This window comes from Pseudorca crassidens, chromosome 11 (genome assembly GCF_039906515.1).
Source record: "Pseudorca crassidens isolate mPseCra1 chromosome 11, mPseCra1.hap1, whole genome shotgun sequence".
NCBI classification, from domain to species: domain Eukaryota; kingdom Metazoa; phylum Chordata; class Mammalia; order Artiodactyla; family Delphinidae; genus Pseudorca; species Pseudorca crassidens.
The window spans coordinates 53,243,596-53,269,621 of NC_090306.1; the positions used below are offsets into that span (position 1 = coordinate 53,243,596).

The 26,026-nt window shown below is 48.1% G+C and overlaps 1 protein-coding gene across 4 annotated transcripts in view; it reads right to left on the minus strand.

Moving 5' to 3' along the window:
- Nucleotides 1-26,026, minus strand: part of PPM1H (protein phosphatase, Mg2+/Mn2+ dependent 1H) — a 264,421-nt gene that overhangs the window by 40,392 nt on the left and 198,003 nt on the right. For all 4 annotated transcript variants that reach the window (XM_067697206.1, XM_067697207.1, XM_067697208.1 and 1 more), the window contains exons 7-8: nt 4,155-4,218; nt 576-683 (exon numbers count right to left, since the gene is read on the minus strand). In XM_067697206.1, the coding sequence (XP_067553307.1) occupies nt 576-683; nt 4,155-4,218 (172 nt within the window). The remainder of the gene's footprint in view (nt 1-575; nt 684-4,154; nt 4,219-26,026) is intronic.

The window sequence follows — 26,026 nt, forward strand, 5'->3', positions numbered from 1 at the left end:
GCAAAGCGGCTGGGCCCGTGAGCCATGGCCGCTGAGCCTGCGCATCCGGAGCCTGTGCTCCGCAACGGGAGAGGCCACAACAGTGAGAGGCCCGCGTACCGCAAAAAAAAAAAAAAAAAAAAAAAAAAAAGCAAGTTCATTCTGGCTGGTGTAGGGGAACAAAGATCAGATTTTTTTTTTTTTAAGTTAGACCAAATTATAACAAGCCTTGAATGCCAAGTGAAGAAGTCTGTGCTTTAGTCCCTGAGCCTTGGGGTGTTGTTGAAGGTTTCTGAACAAACAGGTGTCAGAGTAGTTGTTTAGGAAAATTGGCCTGATGGCAATATGTGGGCTGGATTGAGAAGGCAAGGAATGCCACTAGGGGCTGTGCAGCCATCTGGGTGGGAGGCCATGAGGGAAGAACCAGCACAGTCCAAGTGAGAATGGAGTGGGGAAAAGAAACAGACATGAGAGACACTGCAGAAGTACATGTGACACAAGTTGGCTACTGTCTGGATCTGGGGTGTGAGTCATGGGAAGAATAATGTAGAAAACATGTTCTTGTACCAAAGAGAAACAAAAACCTCATGCGGTACCTCTGGAGCTGAAGACAGGAATGGTTTTATGTAGATGTTGGAGTCATGCACCTTCAGGTCATGGTCCCCAAGTCCCCTGGTCACTCCAATAGTCGCCATTACTCGGGCCTAGGAGTATAAGCAGAGGGTCATCAGAAACACACACACACACAGAGAAAGTATTCTCACCACAGTATGGCTGCCACGGGCTAAGAGAGAAGCAGTCGTTCTCCGGTTCTTCCTGCCCCTCTCCATGCCCCTGGCTGCTAACTTCTGTGGGTACTTGTTTCCAAGGAAGGGCCCACCAAGGTCACTTGCATACTTGAGGAGTGGCTTTTCTAGCAATTGTCTTAATTTTAATGGACTGCTGCTGTCTCATTTCAGATTTCTTTTGCAGAGACTGGAGGGAAGGGTGTCCAATAAACTAAATACAATACATCTGTGATGTCTACAGCTACTGAAATCAATTCAAACCAAATCCAACCATCTGCCCATCCCCCCATCCAGCCATCCACCCACCCATCTGCTATACATCCATCCTTCACGTGTTTACTGAACACCTGCTATGTCTCTGGTTCTGTGATAAAAGATGTAAAACCGTCAGAGGCAGATCCTGCCCACCCAAAGCTCATATATTACACTTTACGGCTGGAGAAAATAAACCATTAGCAACTCTATAACCTGTCCTGCTAACATCTTCACAAATTCCATCTGGGTGGAAAGGAACATGATGTCACTTTGCTGTAAATACACAGACACCTTATAGCTGAGACCACACCATCTGTAGCTTTCTCTACATGGTTGCCCAAATGCTTTAAGGAAGCAATACCATTAAACTAATGCCTACACTGTCAGCCTAATGATCTCCTGGGAGGCCACAGATTTGATTTACTCAAACATTTATTGAGCACCTACTATGTGCAGGCACCATGCTGTGGGGGACAAATATCTAAGGCCTGGTCTCTCCTACAAAGGAACTTGGTAAGGGAGGCTAAGAGGTACATGTCTAATTAACAACATATGGAATATGGCTGAGTGCGGAAAGACACATGAACAATGGGTTATATGAGTTCAGAGGAGGTAGAAATTCTACTAAGAAGTTTCCCTGGAGCAGGGGGCACTACATTTTTGTGCAGAAGGATATCCAGTATCAAGACAGGTAAGCACAGAGGGATGGAGTGAAACTCATTCTGGGTGGACCGAAGCCCACTGCTCTAACACTTGGATCACAACACTGTACCTGGTGTAGTGTCATGGTTCAAAGACCTGAACTTGAATCCTTGCTCTAATGCTTGGGTAATAAGAATAACTTATAAATGCTAAGGCATGAATCTAACACTTTACCATATCTTCATCCTACTTTCCCCCAAAAGCTGTGGATTTTGGAGCTGGTTTCACATCAGAAGGTGGGCAGGTTTACAGTCAAGTGGAAATGAAACCGTAACACATATTTCAAAGGCAAGAATCAAAGGGGGTGAAATGCAGACACAGGAATGTGGACCTGGGGACCTCTGGTCTGGCACTGCTCTGCCGGGGGCCTGGCTCAGCTCCCTTCTAGCTGAGACGCGTTCAGCTCTAAATGTGGACATTCTGAGTCCCTTGTAGCCCTTCTACTCTCCTTCCTGCTGTGGCACCTTCTCTGGTTGGACGTTTTAGTCCAAAGAAATCTGATATTTCTGCTAGTTACTGAATTTGTTTACATGTCCCACACAAGTCCTTCAAAGCACTGGCAGAAATTAAATGAAAAGTAACAGCAGTGAAAGTATTCTGAAATTTCTGGGGAGGCCGTGTGCAGAGAGGAAGGAGAAAACCCCTGTAAACGATCAAGACAGAACTGATGTGTTGTAAAGCTTTCTGCAGAGATCACGGACTCCTGGGACAGAGGAGGCAGGCTACTTTGGTACCGGGCATGCCTGGAGCAGACTGACGCCACAGTGGCTTTTAAATAGGTCAACAGGTACAATGACTGAACTTGTCAGCTACATATCACAGAACTGTCAAGCCCCAATTAACTGAAATGCTGGAGGAACATGATGTCCTGGTGAATTGAACTGTTTGCTAAACTGGGAAAACCCTTGCTCTTTTCAATCTTTTTGCTGGTTATCTTTGAAGAACACATTTATCCATTTTCCTGTGGTACCAAGGAGAGTATACTGAACATAACTGAATAGCTTATTAAATACTCATGCATTTACGGACGGCCTGCCATGCGTCAAGTACCAGGCTGGACAGGTACTAAGGATACAAAGGCAACAGCATGTGGTCCTGAGCTTACTGGGAGTCACTGGGTAGCAGCAGGGTAATACTGAGAATTTCAGCACCACAAAGAACTGCAGCTGCAGGCGTAGATCACTGGGCTGAGCGATGTGCACTGACGGCGCCCACTCTACAGAAAGATACACGAAACCCTACCAGGAGTAGAGCTCTACCCTGTCATGATTCTCAACCAGGGATGGGGCAAGTTAGTTTGAAAAATGATGTGTTTATTGATCAACTAGCTGTGTTTCATTTCCCTCCATGAAATGTCTCCTTCCAGCGAAATCACTGCTGGGCTACACTGAGCCCAAAACCTAATCCTGTGTGTTCTCTTTCACACACACGCACGCACGCACGCACGCACACGCCCACACATACACTCAAGTTCTGCCCATGAAGGCAAGGCCTCCTTCGGTTTTCTTATGAGTCACTTCATCCTGATAAAAGCTATCAAATGCTGAAAAAAATTTCAGTTGAAGATTCTTTTCAATGTGACCACATTTTTCACTTCTAATTGGAACTCTCAGCGCCTAGTTGAAATGTATTCGTGTTTGGAGGAAGAATGCAATGATTCAGAAGGTGTTTGTTCTTCCTGGGAAATGGCTTCAAAGCTTCCTCATCTCTGCTCCAGGACTGCGACCCTCTCCAGTCTCTGCTCAGAGACCACTTCAAGATCAACAGCCTTCCTTAAGCTCAACAATGTTTGATTCTGACTGAGGCCCTGGGAGCTGGTGACGGATGGCCTTCGCTATCTCCGCCTGGCATCTGGTCCATGTGATCCTATAGTTTAATCAGGGTGAAACTTTGGATCCCCTTTCCATGGGGCAAGTGGAGAAGCCACCTTGCAAAGCCTGAGCTTCCGTGGTGGGATGTGAGGGCACTAGAAGGAAGTGGAAGGCCACGGCTCCACATCTGGTACCACCCCTCGCCAGCTGCGTGACTTCCTGAGCAGTTTTAACCTCGGAGTCCCGGCTGCCTCATCTACCAAATGGATATAAGGCAGCCAGCTCTGCCTGCCTCGTGGCTTGTTGTCAGATACACAAGGAGATGATGTATGTGAAAGTGGTCGTGTTTAAACACTGTGAAAAGTTATTCAAATGGATTGAGAAGGGGGATGGCATTTTCACAAAATTAACTTTAGTCCCTCATGCTCACCACCCCCGTCCCCCAACCCTGCCACTCCTTGGACCCTCAAGACGGGAGGCCTGAAGGATGATGGAGATGATATCCTTTCAAGCTGTCAAGGCTATAAAATCATGAGCTGCTGAGTGGAACATACAGATCACCATGGGCTCCGTGGAGACAGAGCCTTGTTCTCTCAGTCCGGGGAGGGCACGTGCCTACCTTCTTGCCTTCTCCATATATAAGGGGAAACTTCAAGTCATCATCCTCAATGGTTTTGTATGCCCTGTAGGGGGATAAACAACATTAAAAAAAAAAGCTTTGCACTCAATTAGTGACCTGCTGCCCTGACACAGGCCGCCAGGTACTTTATTTTCCCTGAGATTCCATCCGGTCACCACACTGCTGATCTCTTTCTGTATAAACAGTCATTCTCCCTACAGATGTGTGTGTGTGTGTGTGTGTGTGTGTGTGTGTGTGTGTACATATTTTAACAAACCAGAAAATACCAAGTCTTTACAGGCTTGAAGAGAGAGAAAATGAGCTGGCATATTCACAATTAGCGAGCAGGGGTGATAGGTTCCCGTCTTAAGCATTTAGTGTCCGTGCAATAACGAAGCTCTCCAGCAGCGGCGGCAGGATTCTTGTCATTAATCTGGAGCTGTGAGAAGCAGCAGCACTCAGCGGTGGATGGGGGGGTGGGGGTGGGGGGCTGCTCCAAGAGCCAGTTCTCACCTTCGGGGGTTGTTTATGCCAAAGCAGCCTCGTACTGGAATGGCTGGAGAAGGAATATTTAGAGCCTGTTTGACCTCAGCCTGATATTCAAGGTTGGCAGAAAATCCTCTGTTTCACGAGAGCTATTAAATGGCCATTCGACACACAGAAAGAAAATCCACTTTACGCTTCAGTGGTTTATTCCAGACACGGCTGTCCAGATGCCACGACACACACGGCAGAGGCTGGCCAGGCTATGGTGAGAGAGCAAACGAAGGCCACGTCTTGCGATTTCGCTCACAAGGAAGTTAAAAAACAAAGAAGCACACGTGGTACCCAGTTACCAGCTGTATAACCCTGGGCAAGGAGCTCCACCTTTTTGGGTCTGCGTTTCCTCATCTGTAAATGAGGATAACCACACAGGATGTGAAGAGCTTAGCACAGAGCCCGGCACTTAGTAAGTACTCGAGAAGTGGTAGCTATCGCTAGTATTTAGTAGGAAGCTAATACGTGGCACACCAGTCCCCCTTTCTGCACAATGGGCAGAACACTGCCTATTCAATTCCTCAGAAAAGTGGTAGGAAGATTAAGTAACAGATGGGGTAGGTTCTGCTAGGTTAGAGGCTAGAAGCAAGATGCTTTTCTCAACTAATATCTCCTGAGTGCATGAAAACAATTAATTTGTGACGTGCCCCCCGGTCCTGGATATATCTAGGCAGCTTGGGAGTGAACCCGACATCCAATTTATGAAGGAGCCTGACATACAAAAGAATGCAACCCGATTGAAAAAGGGCTCAACCCCAAAACTAAAGCAGGCACATCCTTATTTTCCAGGAAGTTATTTGGTTAAGTTCCTTCCCAGAGGGTAGAGGAACAGTGAAGTTTTGGCACTGGACGTGTCTGCGCTTGAGTTTAGCACTGCTTTCTGTATAGCCCTGGGAGAGCGGAGAAGCCTCTCTGGACCTCAGTCTCCTCGTTAAGTAGAGAGGCCAAAAACTCCTGGGCTTGCTGTGCGGATAAAAATGGGCTGATGAATGTGGCGAGCTTAGGAAGCATTTAGCCCAGTGCCTGGCACACGCTGAGAGCTTGATAAAAGCTAGTTGCTGCCGCTGCTGCCGTCAAGTGGGCCCAGCGGTACGCCATGGATTGAATTTTCGACAAAGGAACCGTACTATTTCCTTCCCCCAAATCTACCAAACTAACACAAGGTGGAAATAGCTACTTTGATGTTTCTATACTCCCATGAACTATTTAAGACCCTGTGGTATCCAAGTCACTTGGGGACCAAACAGAGCTATTATTAGAATACACTCAGCTTGGGGATTGAACGAGTTTGTAGACCAGTGGTTCTCCACCTTGGCTGCATATGGAATCACCTGGGGAGGCTTGAAAAATCCTGATGCTCAGGTCACATCCCAGAGCAATTAAATCTGAACTTCTGGGGATGGGACCCAGGTACCAGGAATTTTTTAAAACCTTCCCAAGTGATTCCAGTGTGCGGCCACGGTTGCGAACCACTACTAGAGACCAAAATCATTAGCTAACATTCAAAATCAGTTGAGCAATAAGCCCCCTGTCACCTTGACCCTAAAGATGACAGACGACATGGCTCAAGGGAAAGGGGGTAATGGCTTGAGAAAGGCTGTGCAGTGGGCACAAGCAGGGCTTGGGGAGCGAAGGGAGGAGGTGTGGAGAGTAAGAAGACAGGTTCAGACAGAGAGGAGGATATGCAGTGGGGACGGTCCCCAGGGAGGGGCTGGGGCCTGGAGATCCAGGCACAGAGTCTGGAATCACTCGTGAGGCAGAAGGTGGCAGGTCTAGAGTCGAGGACTGGAAATTCTTAGAGCTCAGTGGAGACAGGCTACGAACACTCTTGCCAAGCTTGAAAAGGCAGCAAGACACTGTCCTCTGACTCTACCATAAGCCCAGGTAATCGAGTTCTTGCAGGGCAGAGAATTTCAGGAGAGTGAAGTCTGTGTCACCACAGCTCTGAAAGGCAGACACTCATCTTGGAGTTGTCACCCACAGGAACAAGACCGCCACAAGTGCTAATGTTACATTTTAGCCCCTGTTTCTTCATCTTCGAGAACAACAAAAAAGTTGAAAATAGAAAAGACAGCTCTGGAAAAGAAAGGTTTATTCCGTTCCTGCCATTGTTGGTTTTCAATCAAATACGAGCCCCCTCCCCTCCCCTCCCCAACAGATGACCAGGGTGAATTACTACAAATAAAGAGAGAAAGCAGAGCACCCTCCCCTCCGCAGGCTTTCAGAGTCTGAAGCACAGCTCATCACGGGACGGTAAGTGGACTTCCCGCCACGGTTAAAGTCTTAAATAACAAAGAGTAAAATACTCAAGAGTTAAAACTGGTAACGTGATTAAAGACGGCGTAAATCAATGATAGCTAATAATAGGCACTGCAGCTGTAACTTACCGAACACCTTGTACAAGCCCAGACACTGGGCTGGTTATTTGCATACCATGTCTAAAATCTCTCAAAGACCCTGCAGTGTCCTATCTGACAGATAAGGAGACCGAGGTTACATTACTCTCCCAAGACCGTATCCCGTGTTAGCGGCCCTTAAGCTAAACTCAGACTGTCCCAGAAAACACACCAGAGAAATGTGATGTCAGGGTTTAGCTCTGCAGGTTTCTCTTCTAGTTGAAGAGTCTCAAATGAGACCATTATTGCCCACCTCTCAGTGGGTAAAAAGCAGGCAATGATGGAGAACTTTTGGCAGAAAAGGAAGGGGAATTTTCTGTGTGAGGCAAAAGAGCAAAAGGTGACCATGAGGGGACAAAACCAGCAGCTGTTCCCCAACACAGCCTACAGGGAAGAACACAGGGAAGCCGCGGAAGCCACCGCTTCCCAGGTCATTTTACCTGTGGCCAAGGAGTCCGACGGGGTCCTCTCCCACAGACTGCAGGCCTCCCTCAACCTGTCCTGCAGCTTAAGGGACCACCTCAGTTTCTGCTGTTCATATTACATCCACAGTCCATGTCTAGGCTGTGGGCTTGAATCTGTACGCTTCCCAAGTGTCCTTGGCTTCCACTCCTCTCCTCTGGGGGAGGTGAGAGGATAAGAGAGGTCGGAAGCTTGAGAGCTCTAAGACATAGACGTACTTAGGGCCTAAGATGAATAGATAAAGTCTATTCCTTCACATCAGATCCTATGGTTTCCGAAATCCTGATTAAATTTTTTAAAAAACTCCCAAAACAGGGAATTCCCTGGCAGTCCAGTGGTTAGGACTCAGCGCTTTCACTGCCGGGGCCCGGGCTTAATCCCTGGTTGGGGAACGAAGATCCTGCGAACCTCACGGTGTGGCCAAAAAACAACACCCCCCCCCAAAAAAAAACCTCCCCGAATAGATTACTCACTAGTTTACAATAATATAACTGACCAGAGATCATATTCAAATAATTACTTGTTACAAGAAAGCAAAACTGAAAGGCTTAGGAAAGATATTTAGACTCTCATTTGGGGTCAATTCCTTTATGAATATTTATGAGGCCAACTGACACAAGGATGAGATGAGAAAAAAAAATAATGCAAGGCTTAAAAAGGGCTAAATAAATTAAAGGGCTTTCCCTAACTCCAGGCGGTATCCTCAGAAGTTTCCATTTAACATTTTTAAAAGTAAGTGTAATAGTTTCCCTTGCAGTATTGATTCTGCAAAGCTGCACAGACAAGGCACCATTGATCTGGACCCACTGGAAGGAGAAGCTCAGCTCTGGAAGAGACCAGAAGGTCACTAAGTTGGCTGTACCCCAAATGCAGGAATCCCTCCTTCAACACCCCTCACACTGGCCCTGGCCTCTGTCATCGAATGGGCTGCTGTAGACAGTCTCTGTCAGAGGAACTTTACAGGACTAACTTTGCAGTGCCACTGGAGAACAGCCCCGGAAAATTCTTTTTTAAATGGACCCAGTCCACCCACTGGTGTGTTGGTCTGTCTTCTGGGAAAACATGAAAGAAATCTAGTCTTTCTTCTACTTCAGAGCTCTGCAAATATTTGAAGAGAGCTATCTCAAAGTTTCCTCTTTCCTAGTCTCATGAACTGTCCTTCACAGGACCTGAGGCACCATCCCTAACCATCCGTTCAACCAGTATTTATTAACTGAGCACCAAATACCGTGCGAGGGGCCCTCTCGGAGCCTTCTAGCTTGTCACAGTCCTCAAAGAATGGCACTCAGAACTGAAAACACTTAAGCTGTGGTCCACAAAAGAATGAAATGATTACTTCTTTGATTCAGACCTTGCTCTTTTTTACATTACTGCAGCTTATATTGGCGGTATGTGCAGGTACACGTCTCTGCGTGGTTTAGGGTCATATAATGAAACGACGAGGGAAAACAAACAAACAAAAAACCCAACCAAACAAAAGCCCAGTCAGTCCACAAGAAAATAGACCTGAGAAGGTTTCTTGACTCATCGTCTTCCTCTAGTTTACACTTACGCAATGAATATTTTGCTTTGAGTGGAAAACTCCATTGCCCTTATTATCTTCCTAGTTTCAGTCCAACATTCCAACCCACCAAGGGACATCTGAATCCATATCCTTTCATCCAAAAAACTCAGCTCTCCTTCTACGCTATGTCACGTTAAATTTGACAACCAGCTCTGCCATCTTCATCCGGGTCATTGAAGGAGAAAACCAACAATGCTAAGCAGAACTAAGCCATTAGAGACCTTCCTCCAGGTCAACCTAACCAGACAAAGGGTATATCAACATTTTTTGAAGGCAAGTGGATGAAAGTAAGTGCAATTTGAAAAATCGTGTTCTTGTCTGGTGGAAACATAGAAGACAGACTCAACAGTAGAGGGCAGACAATGAGATATCCATGTTTAAATTACTGGGTGGAGGGGCAGGAGGTGATTTAGGACTAAGAAAGCCTGAAAACACTGATCCAGAGAGACACTGTCCTCATGAATTTTAGACTCTTCGGGTATAGCTCTCAGGCCATCTATGAAGCAACTGAACTGCTGTCCACACAGTATTTCTCCATCTTGTCCAAAGACTAAGAGAAGAAACCATCAACTTTCTTACAAAGTCGAAATACATCCGTGTACACTATTGCCACGATCAACCAGCCTAGACACCCTATCAAAACGCTGGAGACTGCTAATGGAGCTTGACTTACTAGTGAATCCAAGTCGTTCTGCAGATTACACCACCTCCAGGGGACGCTGAACCTTCAAACTGCTCTCACTCCTAAGGCAAGAGAGAGGCGCTGATTGCTCCCCCATCAGCCTGGCCCTTCCAGACTGCAGCTCTCCTTCTGCCTCCCCCCATCTGCTCCCACACCCCTCCCTCCCCTTTCAGGGCATTCTCCCACCTTCCCTGAGGACTTCAGTTTAGGTTTACAGATTGCTTTCCCATTCTTTCCCCTGCACGTTATTCTCAGCAACTTTACAGGCTGTGATGGTGCTTCTGGAATCTTGACCTTATAACTCCTACCTACTTCCTGATGACCTTCCTCACTGCTCCCCATCAGCACCTGGTCATATGGGCTGCATCCTCTGAGATCTGCACTCTAAGTCACCTCCCCTCTCACTCCTTTGCTGTGGCTCTCAGGCCAGGTCCCCACCCACCCACCCACTCGGTCCCGCCCTTCTAACTACCTTCTGCTACTCTTGTTTCTGGATCCAGCCTCCACTTGGCAAATGTTTACAATATTTTTCTTGCTAACAGCTTAAAATGCCTCACTTTCTTGATCCTCTAGTAAGAAGGAAACACAACAAGAGTTGAGTATTTTGTTTACTCATGTCCCACCATCTTCTCCGGCCTACAGCACTGCAATTGCCTCTTCGGGCCCCCCTGCAATAATCCAGGCAAGAGAGGATGGTGCCACGGCTACAGTGATGGCAGTGAAGGTGCTGAAAACCGTTCAGTTTTGTCCTTTACCTCTATTCTCAGAGCAACCAGAGTAATTATTTTAAAATGTCAGATAACGTCATTACCCTACTCAAACCCTCCAATGGCTTTCCCATCACACTTGAAATAAAAGCCAAGTAATGAAATGACCTTCTTTAAAAAATCACTCCCCACCCCCAAACTTCCTATTCCCCTTCTTTGCTTTCTTTCTCTTCAGGCATCTCCTGCCACCTAACATTTTAAGTATTTTACCTATTTCGTTTATTTTCTCGACTGCTCCCCTGTGCGCCCTCCCCCCCACTTAAGTTCTCTGAGGACGGAGATTTTTGTTTTGCTACCCGTGGCATCCCTGGTACCTCAGAGACTGCTCAGTGCATAATGAGTGCCCAACAGATGTTCGATGAAGGGAGCAAATCAGCGCATACTACTTACTCCAGGCAGTGGATTTATTCTGCCCTGTCGTATTTTCTTGTTCTTTATGTATTCACAAAACAAAAGCAAAAAGTCTTGTTTTCAGCGGCTGCTTTCTAAGTCTCAGCCCATGCCCGCTCACACGCACATCCCTTTCCCGCTCTGGTCTTGCCTCGCGGTGTGCTGCTCCTTGGAGTATATGTTTTAGACACATTCACTGAACGTTTGAACTCAAGAGATCCCCCGGCAGCCACAGTGATGTCTTTTCACCCTTCTGGTGAGTAGCAATTATACGACTCCTCCTGGATGAACACGTCTCATCTCTGTATCCATTTTGGAATTTTTATCAGAAAAACCTTTGCTTGTATTTTCAGACTGGCCGAGACACCTGCAAGCAAATCTTCCACAGCCATTTCTCTTTTCATCCACAGTCATCACTCCTCGGCTTAAAATTCTCCAGTGGCTTTCTATCATCTTAAAATATAACCCAGCGATGAGGCCCTCCACGGTCTGATCTTTGACACTGCTCTGACATCTTTTATACCCTGCCACATGCTCGGGACACTAGCTTTCTTCCTGTTTCTTAAATGTGCCACGGGGGCTCGTCCTTCCCTCTTCCTGGGCCATTCTTCCTCCAGACCCTCACAGAGCCAGCTCCTGGGCATCCCTCAGAGTGCCTTCTCCAGCCGCTCATCTAAAAGTATGATGCTCTCTGCTCTTGTCTCATCTCTTCATGGTACTTACACAGCACAGTCAGAAACTACCGTATTTATTAATTTACTCATTCTGCCTCCCCCTCGAAAACATTAGCTCCACGCAGCCAGAGACTTTGTTTTATTCATTGTTCTATCCTCATATCGACAACCGTGCGGGCACATTGTGGATGTAAAGTGGACGCTAAATGGATGAATACATGAATAAAGGCTGCCACCTCCTCTTTAGCACACGCTTCCCCGCTCATTCTTCCTTAACAGCAAGCTTTTCTGGGGCTGAAATTTGGAGTTGAGTTCCATCAGCGATACCTTGGATTTTTGTCTACTCCATTATATTAAAACTTTAGGTTCCCTTTTATCGCCAATACGAATTTGTAGATAGTCATAAAGTTATAAAAATGGTGTTTATGATCTTCTTGCTTATCGCTTTCTCATGGTAATTCCTAGGCATCACCTCCAGAATGGTAGCTTTTGGTGCAGTGGTTCTCCAGGGTCTACGGTGTTACCTAGATAATGTTCTTCTTCCATATTAACTCAGGCGAAAGTCTACCTGGGAAGGCAAGTCCCCACTTCAGAAAGTTCTTTCTCATCTTTGCTGGATTCCTCCATTCCCAGCCACAGCCCCCACTCTGACTTCGTAACCCACAGGCCAGGGACCCAACGTTCATGCTTTGGCACCATCCACATAGATCACTTCCCATGCTCTCCCTTCTCTCCTAAGTCCTGACTTTTACCTAGAAAGAGGGATGGAAACAGCACTTACTTCCCTAAGTCTTAATTTCCTTAGTGGGACTTCAAAGTCATTTAAGAAGAATGTGACCCCTTCTGAGGGTTGGGATGGACCCTCTTCCTTCAGGGGCTGCCTCATCTTGACCATCCACTCCTGCGGCTCCAGTGACACACACCAGTGAGTCACATTCTTCCACTCGCTGACCTCTTGACACGGCCCTGGACGGCTCTCCTCCCCTGGGAGTCTTTCTTCCTGGATTCTCCCCGCCTGGCAGAGTCCACTGTGGGCGTAGAGTCAGAGGTTCTGAAGTTATAGCTGAGTCCTCACGTGGACTAGCTGTGTGAACTTGGCAAAGTCCCGCAACCTCACTGCATTTGCTTCTTCAGCTGCCTTTCTTCACGGAAGTTTCCAAGGATTAAATGCGAATATGTCTGGGAAGGTCCTTTGTGAAGAAGGATGAGGTGCTATTTAACTCTAAGTGGTGGCTGTTATAGTCTTAGGAGCGTCCCTCATCACTGGGGAGGTAGAGCACAGATAACCGGTCCCCACAGGCAGGAGGACAGCACATTCCCCCAGGAAAACTGCTTCCTGCTGAGGCCCCGAGACACCCCAATTCATACTTTTTCTACTGCTGCTAGTGATACCAAAGTATGAAGGAGAGCACCTTTCATCCGGAAAGGTCTATGGTTCCACTGGAAAGTGAAGACTCAGAGACTCAGAAGGGTATCTCCGAGCTAATAATCTAAAGGGGGTGCTTTTGGGTTGGTCTGAAATAGTCACAAATGGAGAATCTTCCCCCCTCAGCTAGAAGCTCAGCGCCCTTCTAGGAGGGAGGTTAAGCCCCAGGAAGTCTCAGTTGCCCAGACAGAAACTAAGTCCTAGGCAGACAGAGGCACATCTCAGAGGGGCTGAGCAGGTTTGGATGGAGGATGGTAGACAGAGCGTCTCAGGCTCTGGTCCCCATCTCTGGCTTCCAACAACCAAATCTCAACAGAAGCTTGAATCCCAGGAGGCCTGGGACGAAACATCACCGAGGCCTGGATGGTCAGGAACAGACACATGCTGAGAGCCCAAATGCTACCCGTGGCTTTTAAGAGCTTGGCATGACCTCAATTAAGCAATTCACGGAATCCACAGCAGTTCTCCCACCAACTCAGCTCTCTCCACACCCATCCTCCCCCAGACCTTCCTGGAAAAAGCAACGGGGGATTGGCAATCACCTCATTCTTCCTTTTTCCTGCCAGCCCTCTGTATTTGCAAAGGAGTCGAGCCCAAAGCCTAACCACAGAGCTCAGAAAGTGAAGGCTGCTTCCTGCTCCTAGAGATGGCCCTGCAGTGGGCGGCCCACACCCCCTGCTCCCGGCATGAATACCCATGCTTGCGTTTTCTTTAAGGCAACACAAGATTTTGGTACTTTGTCGGGTCTCTTATTTTTTTAATGCCTTCTTTTAAGAGGCCCTGTTTCCTGGTTTCAAAGATTCACAGTTAAGAAATTCCCCCCAAATTTCTTAAATTTGTCTTTGGATGAAATCTTAATATGCTGGAAAAATGTCCCCCAGCTGTCAGGGAGGGTGAATGTGAACCAAACTTAATGAGATCATTAAGTCAGAGCCGGGGAGTAAGGCTGAGAGGCCGTGCTCAGGGCCCCAGGGTGAGTAGCAAGAGGCTAAGAAACATCCCCTACCCAGCAGGCAGGCCGGGGGTTAGGAATATCCTCTCTAATGCTCTGGGCAGCACCCTCTCTGACACAGGCTCACCACTGTATATACAAGCAGGCTTTCCTTATTTGTAGATCTGAGTTTTGAGGGATGGGGTCATATTTTGATGCACTGGGTCCCTGGATTTATGTGCCAGGAGTCGTTGTCAATGGGTATCTTAATTACTTGATTCCTGGGCAAGTCCCCCTGTGAGGCCAAGACTCCACCAACAAATGCCACTTTATCTTCTCCTTTTGGTCCTTGGACTGTCATTGAAATTAGTTGAAGCCTGCAGGCCCTAAGCTATCTACACGTTGATGCGCTGGTGCCAATCTAGTGCAACAGTCTGGATTAAGGCACAAACAGCATGCTTGAATTTAAGAGTGTGATTAATATTTGGTGATGTAATTGAAGAGAGCTGGCAGGTGCCGTGCAGCCCAGCTTGTGTATGGCTGGCTGTGAATAAGAGAAACCAATGAAAGGGGAAACCTTCCGGCCCTCTCTGCAGGAAAACTTTTCATAATGGGGGGCAAGCTCTGTTCCTTCTGTTCCTGACATTGCAGTTGCCCTTGAGGAAACACCCCCCCCCCGCCGCCGGCACCCATTAGTAGGGTCGACCCACAAGCCCTGGGAAAATGCCTACCTCTCCCCTTCCTCCCGTCAGTATGCCTGGACCAGAGCCCGCCTGGCGTTCTGCGAGTGGTAACCATGCCTCTCTTGTGGCCTAAACACTCCTCTTCCTACCGCCAGGCCTCTGGTGGCGGCAAGACACAACAGGGCTTGCGTTCACGTCACTGGTCCACGTTCCCCGGGAGCATCCACTGGCTTAGAGCAGAGGTTTCACACTCTATGACTTTCAAAGACACGTATCGATCTCGTTAACCCAGTGTACACCCACACACACCTCAAAAAACAATATTTATGTTTACCATGTGGTATCCACTTTGATATTTTCTTTTCTCCCTGTGCAACTTAATTTAAAATGCACGTCTCCAGACACCAAACTGATTTCACAACCGCCAAACGGGTCCCCACTCACAGTTGGAAACGTGTAGAAAGGAATTTGGATAGCTGCTCCTGGTAGCTCCACGTGAGGAGATCAGGCTCTGACCGGAGATGAGAGCAACAGGTTCTACCGGATTCGTTCGTGAATGTTTACTGAGCACCTACTAGCCGCCAGGCACTCACACAGGTGCTGGGTATATGGAGTTAAATAAAGTAAGGGTCATTTCTTGACTCATGGGCCCAAGGTGAGCAGTGGAAAAGGATTCACATGGAAAAAAATGCTTTGAATCAGTCTACTGAAAATAGAATCCATCAGGTACACATGCAAAACAGAACAAATAATATTTCAGGACAAAACATTCTGGATGACTTTTAGGGAAATTTCAGATTTGGAAATGATCTCTGATTCAGCATCCACTTGGTGTGCATTAGCACTTGGCTAGGAGAGCTTCATATTCTAATCAATAACGTTTAGATCTCCCACTGGTATGAAGCAGAGATCCTTGTTTTATGAGCACACAAATATGGAATGATTTCTGCCTCCTCAGGGACCATTCATTCTGAAACAAACATGAATTTCATGGACATCGGCCTTTATGTCGTATGAGACCAAGTCAATATATACAAATCAGGAAATAACCAAAATTGACCCCACATCCATGAATGGTGGGGAGAAATTAGCAACCTGTTTGCTACAAAGAGGGCTTTACTGCAGAGGCCAGTTCCTCCATGCTGGTCTTGCAGCCCTGCCTCACAAAGCTTCTCTCTCTGGTCATGTAGATATCTGTAGCCCAGAGCACCAAGTCCTACTGTTATTCCCTGGAAGAAGCACTTACACACTGGGACGCGAACGTATGCTACATCCTTTCAATATTTCCATTCAAGTGCCCTTGAACAGGCCGAGCTCAAGTATCTCAGAGTAAACACCAATGCTTTTTCAAGTCTTCTGTTCTTTCTTAAAAAGCGATGAGAATTTTGCATAAGCATACACACACAACATTTATTTCAAAGCTCAAAAATATCCTCCCCCACCCCCAAATCTTCAGTTGAATTAGATGCTTACCCTGCGGGACTATACTCTTCCGGAATCCTCAGCTAACACCCACATTACTCGAGCCCCAGGGTAAGAAGCACGGGCCTGGGGTGAGGGCTGCCAACATTACCAGTGGGGGGAGCATAGCGCTCTCAGCTCCTGCATCAGGGTGGCCCTACTGCTTTAGATGATGGACTGCAAAGGCAGCAACTGTGAAAGCTTCCGCCATCACCTCACCCCTAACACGTACGGAATTCTAATATACCCAACATTTATTGTGCACTTGCTTCGCTCTAGGCACTGTTCTAAGCGCTTATATTTTTTAAACTTAGATGATTTTTAGAACAACCTTTTAAGACAGGTATTAACATGAACCCCATTACACAAGGAAAGAAAATGGAGGTCACACCGCTAGGAAACAACAGAGGTTAAGCTCATTTCCAGGTCTGCAGCAAAGTGCACTGTGCTCTTAACCACGGTCCTCTGCCCATTCTTGAAGAGCTGTGGATCTGTGTAGATACCATAAAATGGCATGATATGCAAGAAGAATGCTTAATTACTATCTCATCCTCAGAGTATATCATAAAAATTTTTAGGGTCTACCCCTCTCCAGGTTTTTACAGAAGTAAGTCGCATGCAAGTTTAAACATACCACCTTCTCGGACTGCTTCTTCCCTTGACAATATGGTGGATGTTCAAGGTCACTGCAGAATTAGGTTTAACCTGAGGTCTGGCTCTCAAGTCGTTCTGTTGATTATAGATTGAGAGACCTTAAATCTTCACACTCAGATGCCCAGTTTTTCACGAAGGGATCCAAGGCCACCCAGAAGGACTAGGCAAATTTGGGGAGGGAGTACCATTTACTCAGGATGAACAGGAATGAGAAACCAGCAAGTTAGATACCCCGGGAGCATGGTCTGCTGACCTAGCCCACATATCTATACCGTGCCTGAGGCCTGAACTATCTATCCAGGTTACGGGCACAAGTGCCAATAAAGTAAAAGAAAGGCTCAATTCAACTCTGACCAACTGTTCGCACCTAAGGGCTTCATCACTCCTTATCCCCTTCAGGTCCCATCCACAGCCCCCTCCTGAACACAGTCTTTGGTCCACGCAGGTAGACAAAGAGGTTCCCAAGCACCAGCAGGAGGATAAGCAGGAGGCTGGAGTCACAAGCCTGCTAAGGAGCCCAGTGTGCCCAGTGCCTGCTAATCAATCATTTCTGCAAGCTGTCGCTCGTCCTAGCCATGGTAAGAATAACTGGGGCTGCCCAAGGTCAATGTTTAAGGATATACAAGAATCACCTGGGAGGGAGGCTGAAAAAAAAACCCCAGAGCCCAGGACCTCAGGGATTCTGGAATGTTTTTAATAATCACCCCAGGTGAGGACTTCCCTGGTGGCGCAGTGGTTGAGAGTCTGCCTGCCGATGCAGGGGACACGGGTTCGTGCCCCGGTCCGGGAAGATCCCACATGCCGCGGAGCGGCTGGGCCCTTGAGCCATGGCCGCTGAGCCTGCGCGTCCAGAGCCTGTACTCCGCAACGGGAGAGGCCCGCGTACCGCAAAAAAAAAGAAAAAAAAAAAAGTCTATTGAATAATCACTCCAGGTGAAAAAGCTTCCTCGTGGGTCCACATTCCTCTGCCAGTTTGGGTATGGGTTTGTCCTACATTTGACTGTAAGCACCATGGGGTCAGGGACTATTTTTATCCTCTTTGTTTCTCCAAAACCCAGCACAACACCCAGTTCACTGAATGAGTAAGTAACAGTTAAACTAATCACCCCACAGAGAGAGATAAAGCCCAGTACTCTGTCCTTTAGGCCACTGAGCACGATACACAGCACTTGATTTGACTGGGGAGGCGGACACAGCTGATTGAATACTGGTGGAATCTGAACCTAGAGCTGGCAGAGTCTCGTTGCCTTTGCCAGAGTAACAAGGTGAAGGATAAAAAGGGGAGGTGTTACCAGCATTTCTAGTTCTTACAGAAAGACGCATGCTTAGCTCTTCAGCGAGGGACAGACGTAAGACCTTGCCTCGCTATGAATAGGTCTCAGATTGACTTGTCTGAAGGTCAGAGGAACATGAAGGTAGAATGAGATCTTTCAGGGTGTGGAGTGGTGGTTCTCCAACTCTCCTATGTGGATTCCTGGGGTAAGCCCAGAACCCAGGGGTTTAAACCTGCACCCCAGCTGACTCTGATGAAGAGGCCCTCAAGCCACGGTGAGTCAGCACCTTTATGGGACTGTCAGCTTGAAACCAGCAGCATTGATTTCCTACTCTGAAACCTGGTGGGCAGAGAAGGAGTGGCAGGGAAAAGAAAAACTTTATCTATCTCTGGTGAGAGTGAAATGTTATAACTTGAGGAGTGCAGGTTGGACATAGGAAAATGTTTCCTTGGCAGGCTTGTCCAGTACCTGGAAATTTGTCGGAGTGTTCTAGCACTCACTTCTCTGGAATTTCCTTAAAAACAGGATCTTATAAATAGGCCGAGGATTGGACCATATGTCCTTCTAAATATACTGTCAGCCCTATATTTCTGTCCTGCTGTGTGTCGTTTTCATACTTTATAGAGGCGTAGAGCTCTCAAGGGTGGGAAAATAAAATTATGTTAGTTATTGCCATCCTCAGCATGGCATTCAAAGTTTCCCTCACTTACGTTAGGCTACCATCAGGAACATTATCTAGTTGATAGGTACCAGTAAGTGAGTACGGAGGTCGCAAACACTGACAAACTCCTGTACTGGCTCGCAAATAATGACTGTCCCAAGTCCCCAGCTGCCCCATCTGCTGCTCTGGATTCTCCCCTAAAATCCCCATGATGTAGTAAAGAAAGAATTAATGCGGACTTCCCTGGTGGCTCAGTGGCTGGGAATCCTCCTGCCAATGCAGGGGACGCGGGTTCGAGACCTGATCCGGGAAGATCCCACATGCCGCGGAGCAGATAGGCCCGGGCGCCACAACTACTGAGCCCGTGTGCTGCAACTCCTGAAGCCCGTGCACCTAGAAACCGTGCCCCGCAACAAGAGAAGCCGCCGCAATGAGAAGCCTGCGCCCCGCAACGGAGAGTGGCCCCCGCTCGCTGCAGCTGGAGAGGGCCCTCAGGCAGCAACGAAGGGAGGGAGAAAGAATTAATGCCTGGCACAGCAGGGGGGCTTCTAGGACCGGAATGTAGCCTATTCCTCCATGCTGACCATCAAAATATTTTGAATGTTACCTTCAGCTTCCACATTCCCAGAACACACAACTTATTTTCATGCCCCTGGGCTTCCACTTGTGCTATATACTCTGCTCAGAATGTCCTTCCCTCCTGCCCTCAACCCTCTTGAAACTCCTCTCCTATTTCAGACCTTTGGTTCAAACACGACCTTCTCCACTGAGTCTTCCCCAGTCCCTATCTCCCCTCCTCAAAACCACTACTCCCTCTTCCACAGCCACAGGGCCTTTTTTCTTCAACCCCCCTTTTGGTAAGCCCTATATTCTGTCTTGCTTTAGTTATTCATGCACAAATTTCAACAGATCTACCTCCCTCACTCCTGAGATTTTAAGAATAGATTTATATGGAAAATATATCATTTGATCAATTTCCAGAAAGCCAGCCAGTTCCTGGGCCAGCTGACCACCTCTATGATGTGAGCACAGCCTTATCTGATAAGATCCTTCCTACGTGGGGACACGCTTTGGCCACTGAGGGTCTTGGAAACCCGGCTCCTGGGCTGTGGCTCAGGAGGGATGCAGCAGTGCCTCATCAGGTCCAGCACAGAGACAGATGGAAAGTCTGTGGATGGATTTAAAAAAAAAACCCAAACAAATAAACAAAAACCCCCCACAAGCAAATAACACAAAAAACACCCTACCCAGCAGCCCCCAGTGACAGAGGGGTTTCCAACTGTACTGGGGGGGGACTCTTATAGATAAGAAGTTGGCACAGCAGCTGTCGGAAAGACCTGCCCAGCGGAAGTGGCCAGCACTCCCTGATCTTCAGTCTCTTGCTTCTCTAAACTGCCTTCCTTTTTCTTTTAGGTTTTTAGCCTCTCATTACAATTGAGAAACAAGCATCTCAACACATACTATTAGGCCGTAAACCTCCCGAGGCAAGGGTCAGATCTTGTTGGCCCTTCCAACCTCCATAACGTCTAATGATTCTATTATCAGACACACACAGCACTTACTCCATGCCAGGCTCCGGTCAATGTGATGAACCAGACTAACTCATGCCATCTGATTAATATGCTCGGCCATTAGCCCCATTTACATACGGGGACACTGAGACAGAGAGAGGCAACGCGATGTGTCCCAGCCACACCTGGGGACCGTCCCCGCCAGGCGGTCTGGCTCCACATCCCTTGTTCTTAACTACGAGGCAATGTCTAACATGCCTCAGATGTACAGTAAAGGCGTGTCAAATATAAAAACAAGTGGGTCCTGGGGTTCCTTGGCTAAAAGGACACTGGCTATTTTAACAGGGATTTGGGCAAGCACTTGACACCCTAAAACTTCCCCAGGTGACTGGGAGAGCTAAGTTGCTCCCTCCCATATACTGGACAACCCCAAACAATGATCACTGCGGAGAAGCGGCAGAGACCCCGCTTCTCGGAGGTATATGAAGGGGCACAGATAAGTGTGTGACTGTTCACAGGGTCTGAGGAGGAAGGAAAAGCTTGGAAGTAGTTTGGCCACTTTAGGAACAACACACTTACACTTATCATCAAAGCAGAGAGAGGCGTAGGAGTGTGTAAAGGGTGAGTGGACGACCAGCAGGGAGCGAGCTGGTTGGGCAGCTCTTTTCTTTCTCCTCTCTGCGGCCCGACAACGCGTGTCTTGGTTTCCAACCATTTGCAAAGATCTCTCAGCCTCTCCTGGCCTCATGGGCAGGGCGGCAGGGAGGAGGGCGGGGAGCAAGGAGTCATTTATCACTGTCGGGAGATGTGCTGCACGCAGCAGGGCCGGCTTTCCTCCCTGCTGTTCCTACAGCCAGAGCCGCAAATCTTGAAAAGATGCAGAACATGCACCTCGCAAATAACCATTCATCATCGCTGCTCTGGGAGCCCGGGAGCGGACCCTCCTGACGTGAGGCTGACCGGCTCAGCCTTCAGCCCGGGCCCCAGCGGAGCTGGGAACACGGGGACTTCTCAGGCACGTAATTCCTGTTCTGGCCAATCCCCATCTACTACAATCTACTGAGGTTTGGGGTTAAAATTCTCTGAAATGCCACCCAAGCCCCTCTTCTCTCCACAAAGTCAGATTTCCAGATTGCTTTCAGTAATCAGGCTGCAGCCACGGTGGCCCATAATCATTAAATTTGAAAATACAAGTTGCTAGGAGGAAATTAATCCCAGGTTTAACTCGGGAATGGCCTGCTTTCTCGTGAAGTAATTATAAAATTAAAATGTGCTATTTCTCCGGTGAGTAGAAAAGGCCTCCTCGGTGAGGTCTGCGGCCCAACACTAACGTCAGGATTTACACCAAGGAGGGACCAGAAAATTCCTTCCGTGCCTCAACGATGGGCATCAGGGCCATCTGCAGGTAAATTTCCAAAGACTGGGTTAGAGGTGATTAAAATCAAGAAGAGGAAGAGGTTTGAATTTTCCAATTACTCCTTAAAACTCAAAAGTCAAGCTGCTAGACAATGCAGGCTTTCCTAGTAAGACTAATAATGCTCAGCTAATTAGACCCACAGGCGTGGCCAACATATAAAGTCAGCCCAAAGGAGGGACACTGTCCCTTTAAAATCTGCCTGGGGATCCGTGGAAAAGCTAATGAGGAGTGTCCGTTGGGGCTGCTTTATTAGGTGGTCCTCCAGAGGATAAAGCCTGGGGTTTCTGTAACAGGGCTTCTGTGCTTGATTCAATAAATCAATTTATATTAAATGCGGGTATAGCTCTGGAGCTGGCTTCATAAAGCATTCTGTGGCATTTCTCAATCTGCTTATCCCCTTCCCTGTCAGCCTGCCTGAACGCACTGTCAGAGGGCATTGAAAAGAGCAATAAAAAATAAGACAGAAGGCGTATCTACGTTATTTGTGAAACTCGACCCAGCAGCTCCAGACTCATGCTGGGAGGCTGCTTCCAGTGAGTTTCTCTCCAGAAGATGTTTGGATGGTTGGTAAGAAGCCCAATGCTGTGGGACTGCAGTGCTCAACCCTGAGCTGGGCTCCAGGCTGCAGACTGAGAATAAAGGTCACCCCGAACAGAAAGGAAAGGGTTGCAAGGGAAGTTGCTTTTTACTCCGATCCTCGGGGTCTGGAATACTCTTCAAGAAGTGAAAGGAAAAGCAAGATGAATAAAAGCGCCGAAAGCTGGCACGGTCCAGGAGGTGGCGGGGAGCGGCTGGAGGAGGGAGGTGTGCTACTGACCAGGGCAGATGGAATGGGTCTTCCTTCAGGCTGGCCAGCAGGCTCGCCAGTGAGTGATCGCTGCAGACCGTCATCCCTAAACACAATGACTTATACCCCTGAAGATCTCAAAAGGAGAGGAAAGCCCATCCCCCACTTTTGGACTCTGTAGCGGGGCCAGAAGCCACAACACGTGGCCACACCGTTCCGTTCTCCCCATCCAGGCTCAGCTTTTTTTTTTTTTTTAACTCTTTGCTGTTGGGTTGTTCAGTTACAGACAGCTCCTGGCACCGTCCCTCACCAGTTAGACCCGCATTCTTCCATTATCTAGACTGCATTGCCATCTGCTAGGACTTTTTGTGATGATGGAAATCTATATCTGCAATGTCCACTTCAGTAGTCACGAGCCACATGCGGCTCCTGAGCAACTGAGATGTGGCTGGTGTGACTTGGGAAATGAATTTTTACTTAATTTTAACTAATTTACATTTAAATGGCCACAAGTGGCTAGTGGCCACTCGGCTGGAGTGGACACAGAATAGAAAAGCTTTCCTTTGCCTTCATAAAAGTAGCGAATGCTAAGAGGAGAAAATGGTGGTGGACCCCACTCTGTTCCCAGGGGAAAAGCCTCTGATTTGCTCTTAGTTTCAGGGGAAAGACAAGAGGGAACAATTACCCTGATGTGTCATCAAGCTAGAATCATAAAGAGTTAAGGGCTGCAAGAGATAAAAATGAAAGGTTACCATCACTGGAATTTTCCTAATGGAATCTGTCTTTCCCAGAAGCTCTGAAAAGCAGAGCAAAGCCCTCCCGCCACCAGACATGGAGGTTGGCAGTGAAGGGCAAAGAAAGTATTTTATCAAACGAGAGACCTAGGCCTAGGATTGGCCCAAGGCCCCAGAACCTTGGCAGAGCCGGGAGCAGTATCCAGGGAGCTTATCTCCCAAGGCGGTACTCTCCTTCCTAAGTAAGCCATGCAATCTTAAGTTACTGGTCCAGCCTGCCCCTGAAGCAAGACCACTGTAAATGTTAAAAGAGGCTCTGCTTAAAGAAAGAATTCTGGTGTACTTTCCTCTTAACCAGAACCATCTGGAAGCAATCTTGCATTCACACGATGGACTTCTCGTCGTCGTTGGCCCTCGCTCTCAACAAATCCCATCAGCCCAGGAACAGCTGCTGGAGAATCTGGCCTGACGCCAGGGGTGAAGCTACAGCGCCCTCCCTTGTCCTGCTGGGGCTCCGGCTTGCTCATCACCCCACGCGGCTGGACACAGAGCACGAAGAACACAGATCCTTCACGAGAAAGCGAAATCACCAGCGGTCACAGGAGCAGGGACTTGGTGCCACAAAGCCAGCTGTGAGAAACTGTTGTTTCAGCCCTGTAACACGGACGCCTGCCAGCAAATTATGGCCTGAGACGGCTCAGAGGGCCGTGGGTCTGGACGCTCTGCTCGTAACGCCAGCTAGTGTGCATCCTGCAACAGCAGCTCCACACAAAGGGCCAGGGAGGAAGGGCAGCGGCTCGCGCTGAGTCCAAGACCAGAGCTCTCTGGCGCCAGGACCAGTGACACCAGGCACAGAAAGCGAGAGCTGGGATGCGTCAGGGACCAACTCAGCACTGGGGGCGCTGTTAGAAAATGCCTTTGTGAATCAAGCCACTGTGTCAACTACCTGAGCAGGCTGGGAAAGGGTTCGGGTTAGGAGCCAGGTGAGAGACGGATTTCATTAGGAAGGTCCTGGTGGCGATAACCTTTCGTCCTCTGTGCAACCTGGGCCTGCCAAGCTGCCCCACCGTCTCCGAGAAAGCGTGAGGGTGGGGGAGAGAAAGGATCCCCGTCAGGAAGCAAGAGACTCATCCTTAATTATGAGAGGCTTCCCAGAGCCCACACCCTCCCCTTCACTGCCTCCCGGCTGCAGACACACCGCAGAGAGCTGGCAGGGTGCTGCTCTAATGAGAGCGATCGCTTTTCCTAAGTAAAGGAGATTCGGTTCTTTGGGGATCTTCCCCATCATCACCACGTGGCCCCAGTCCACGCACAGACTTTAGTGACCAGTGGGAAGCATCACTGTTTAATTTGGCCGATGGTCCATCAGGTCAGACTGGGAAGTAGAAAAGTTACTACCTCAGCAGCTCCTGAAATGCCTCATTCCATCCTCTTGTCCTCTAAAGGACTGTCAAGGAGACGCTGATCCTGGTAGATGGAGGTCCCCTGCTTAAACTTCCATCGCAGCTCAGAACGAATAATTATGTCTGATCTTACCCGAAAAAGAAAAAAAAAGTTGATGCATTGTATCAGAAAGAGCCCCAGGCTAAAAGTCAGAAACCTGGGTTATTCTGACATTTTTGCACTAGTGGAAGCTGAGTAAACCACTTAATCCCCTCTGAGCCTCGATTTGCTCAACTGCAAAATGTAACAAGGGAGGAGGAATCACTGGGCATTTGGCAGTTCAGCCTGAAGTGAGGCTGTCTGGGGTCACAGACTGGCTTCTCCTCTTACTAGTTGTGTGACCTTGAGCAACTCGGCCCCTGTGCCTCAGTTTCCTCATCTGTAAAATGTACCTAGTTCCTAGGATTGTTCAACATGAAGAGTCATGTAAAGGTCTCATCACAGTGCCTGGCCCTTAGCTCTCCCACTCACTGTCAGCTAGCCCCACGATTAGTGCGGGACAAGCAGGCAGATAAAAATTTCCACAACTAGGTCTTTGCTACAAGGGTTCAACAGTTGGCAATAGGTGAACCCCTATTTGTTAGAAAGGTTTCAGGGACACAAGCTCACAGGCCAAGGCTAATTCGGAAGGCACGAAACGTAAAGGAGGGACGAGGTAAGGACTTATCTGTCTCCTTGAGCGTGACACACTGCCAATACTCACCAGTCCACCTTCAACCAATCCCAAGAGCTTGGTAGTAATTGGAGGCTTTTGTGGGAAAAGGGCCCCTGCTGATCCATTTGCCAGCCCTTCTCTCTCTATACACAAATCAGACAGGTAGGAAATTGGGAGCCCATGTTTCTTCAGTCCTAAAAAATAACTGCTAGATTTGAGGTTTTCTGTTAGAGGTTAAAACATTTTTTAGGGCTTCCCTGGTGGCGCAGTGGTTGAGAGTCCACCTGCCAATGCAGGGGACACGGGTTCGTGCCCCGGTCCGGGAGGATTCCCATCCCACATGCCGTGGAGCGGCTGGGCCCGTGAGCCATGGCCGCTGAGCCTGCGCGTCCGGAGCCTGTGCTCCACAATGGGAGAGGCCACAACAGTGAGAGGCCCGCGTACCGCAAAAAACCAAAGAAACAAACAAAAAAAAACACATTTTTTAAAAGAACTCATTAAAGTTGGGAGGGGTGTGTGTGTGGGGGGGTGGGGTTTACATAGGCAGTGGTCTAAATTGGCTTTAAACTTCCCAACTTCTTCCAACAAAGATGGAAACAGCTCTCCTTTTCCTTAAGCATCATTTTCAAATCATAAGTAACAACAGATAGGAAATACACAAAGACGTACATCAATCTCTGCTCGCAGCCGAAGCTGTGAGCCAACAGCCATGCAGGGAACTTTGCTGCAACAAATGAGCAAATCATGTCTGACTGAAGCCATT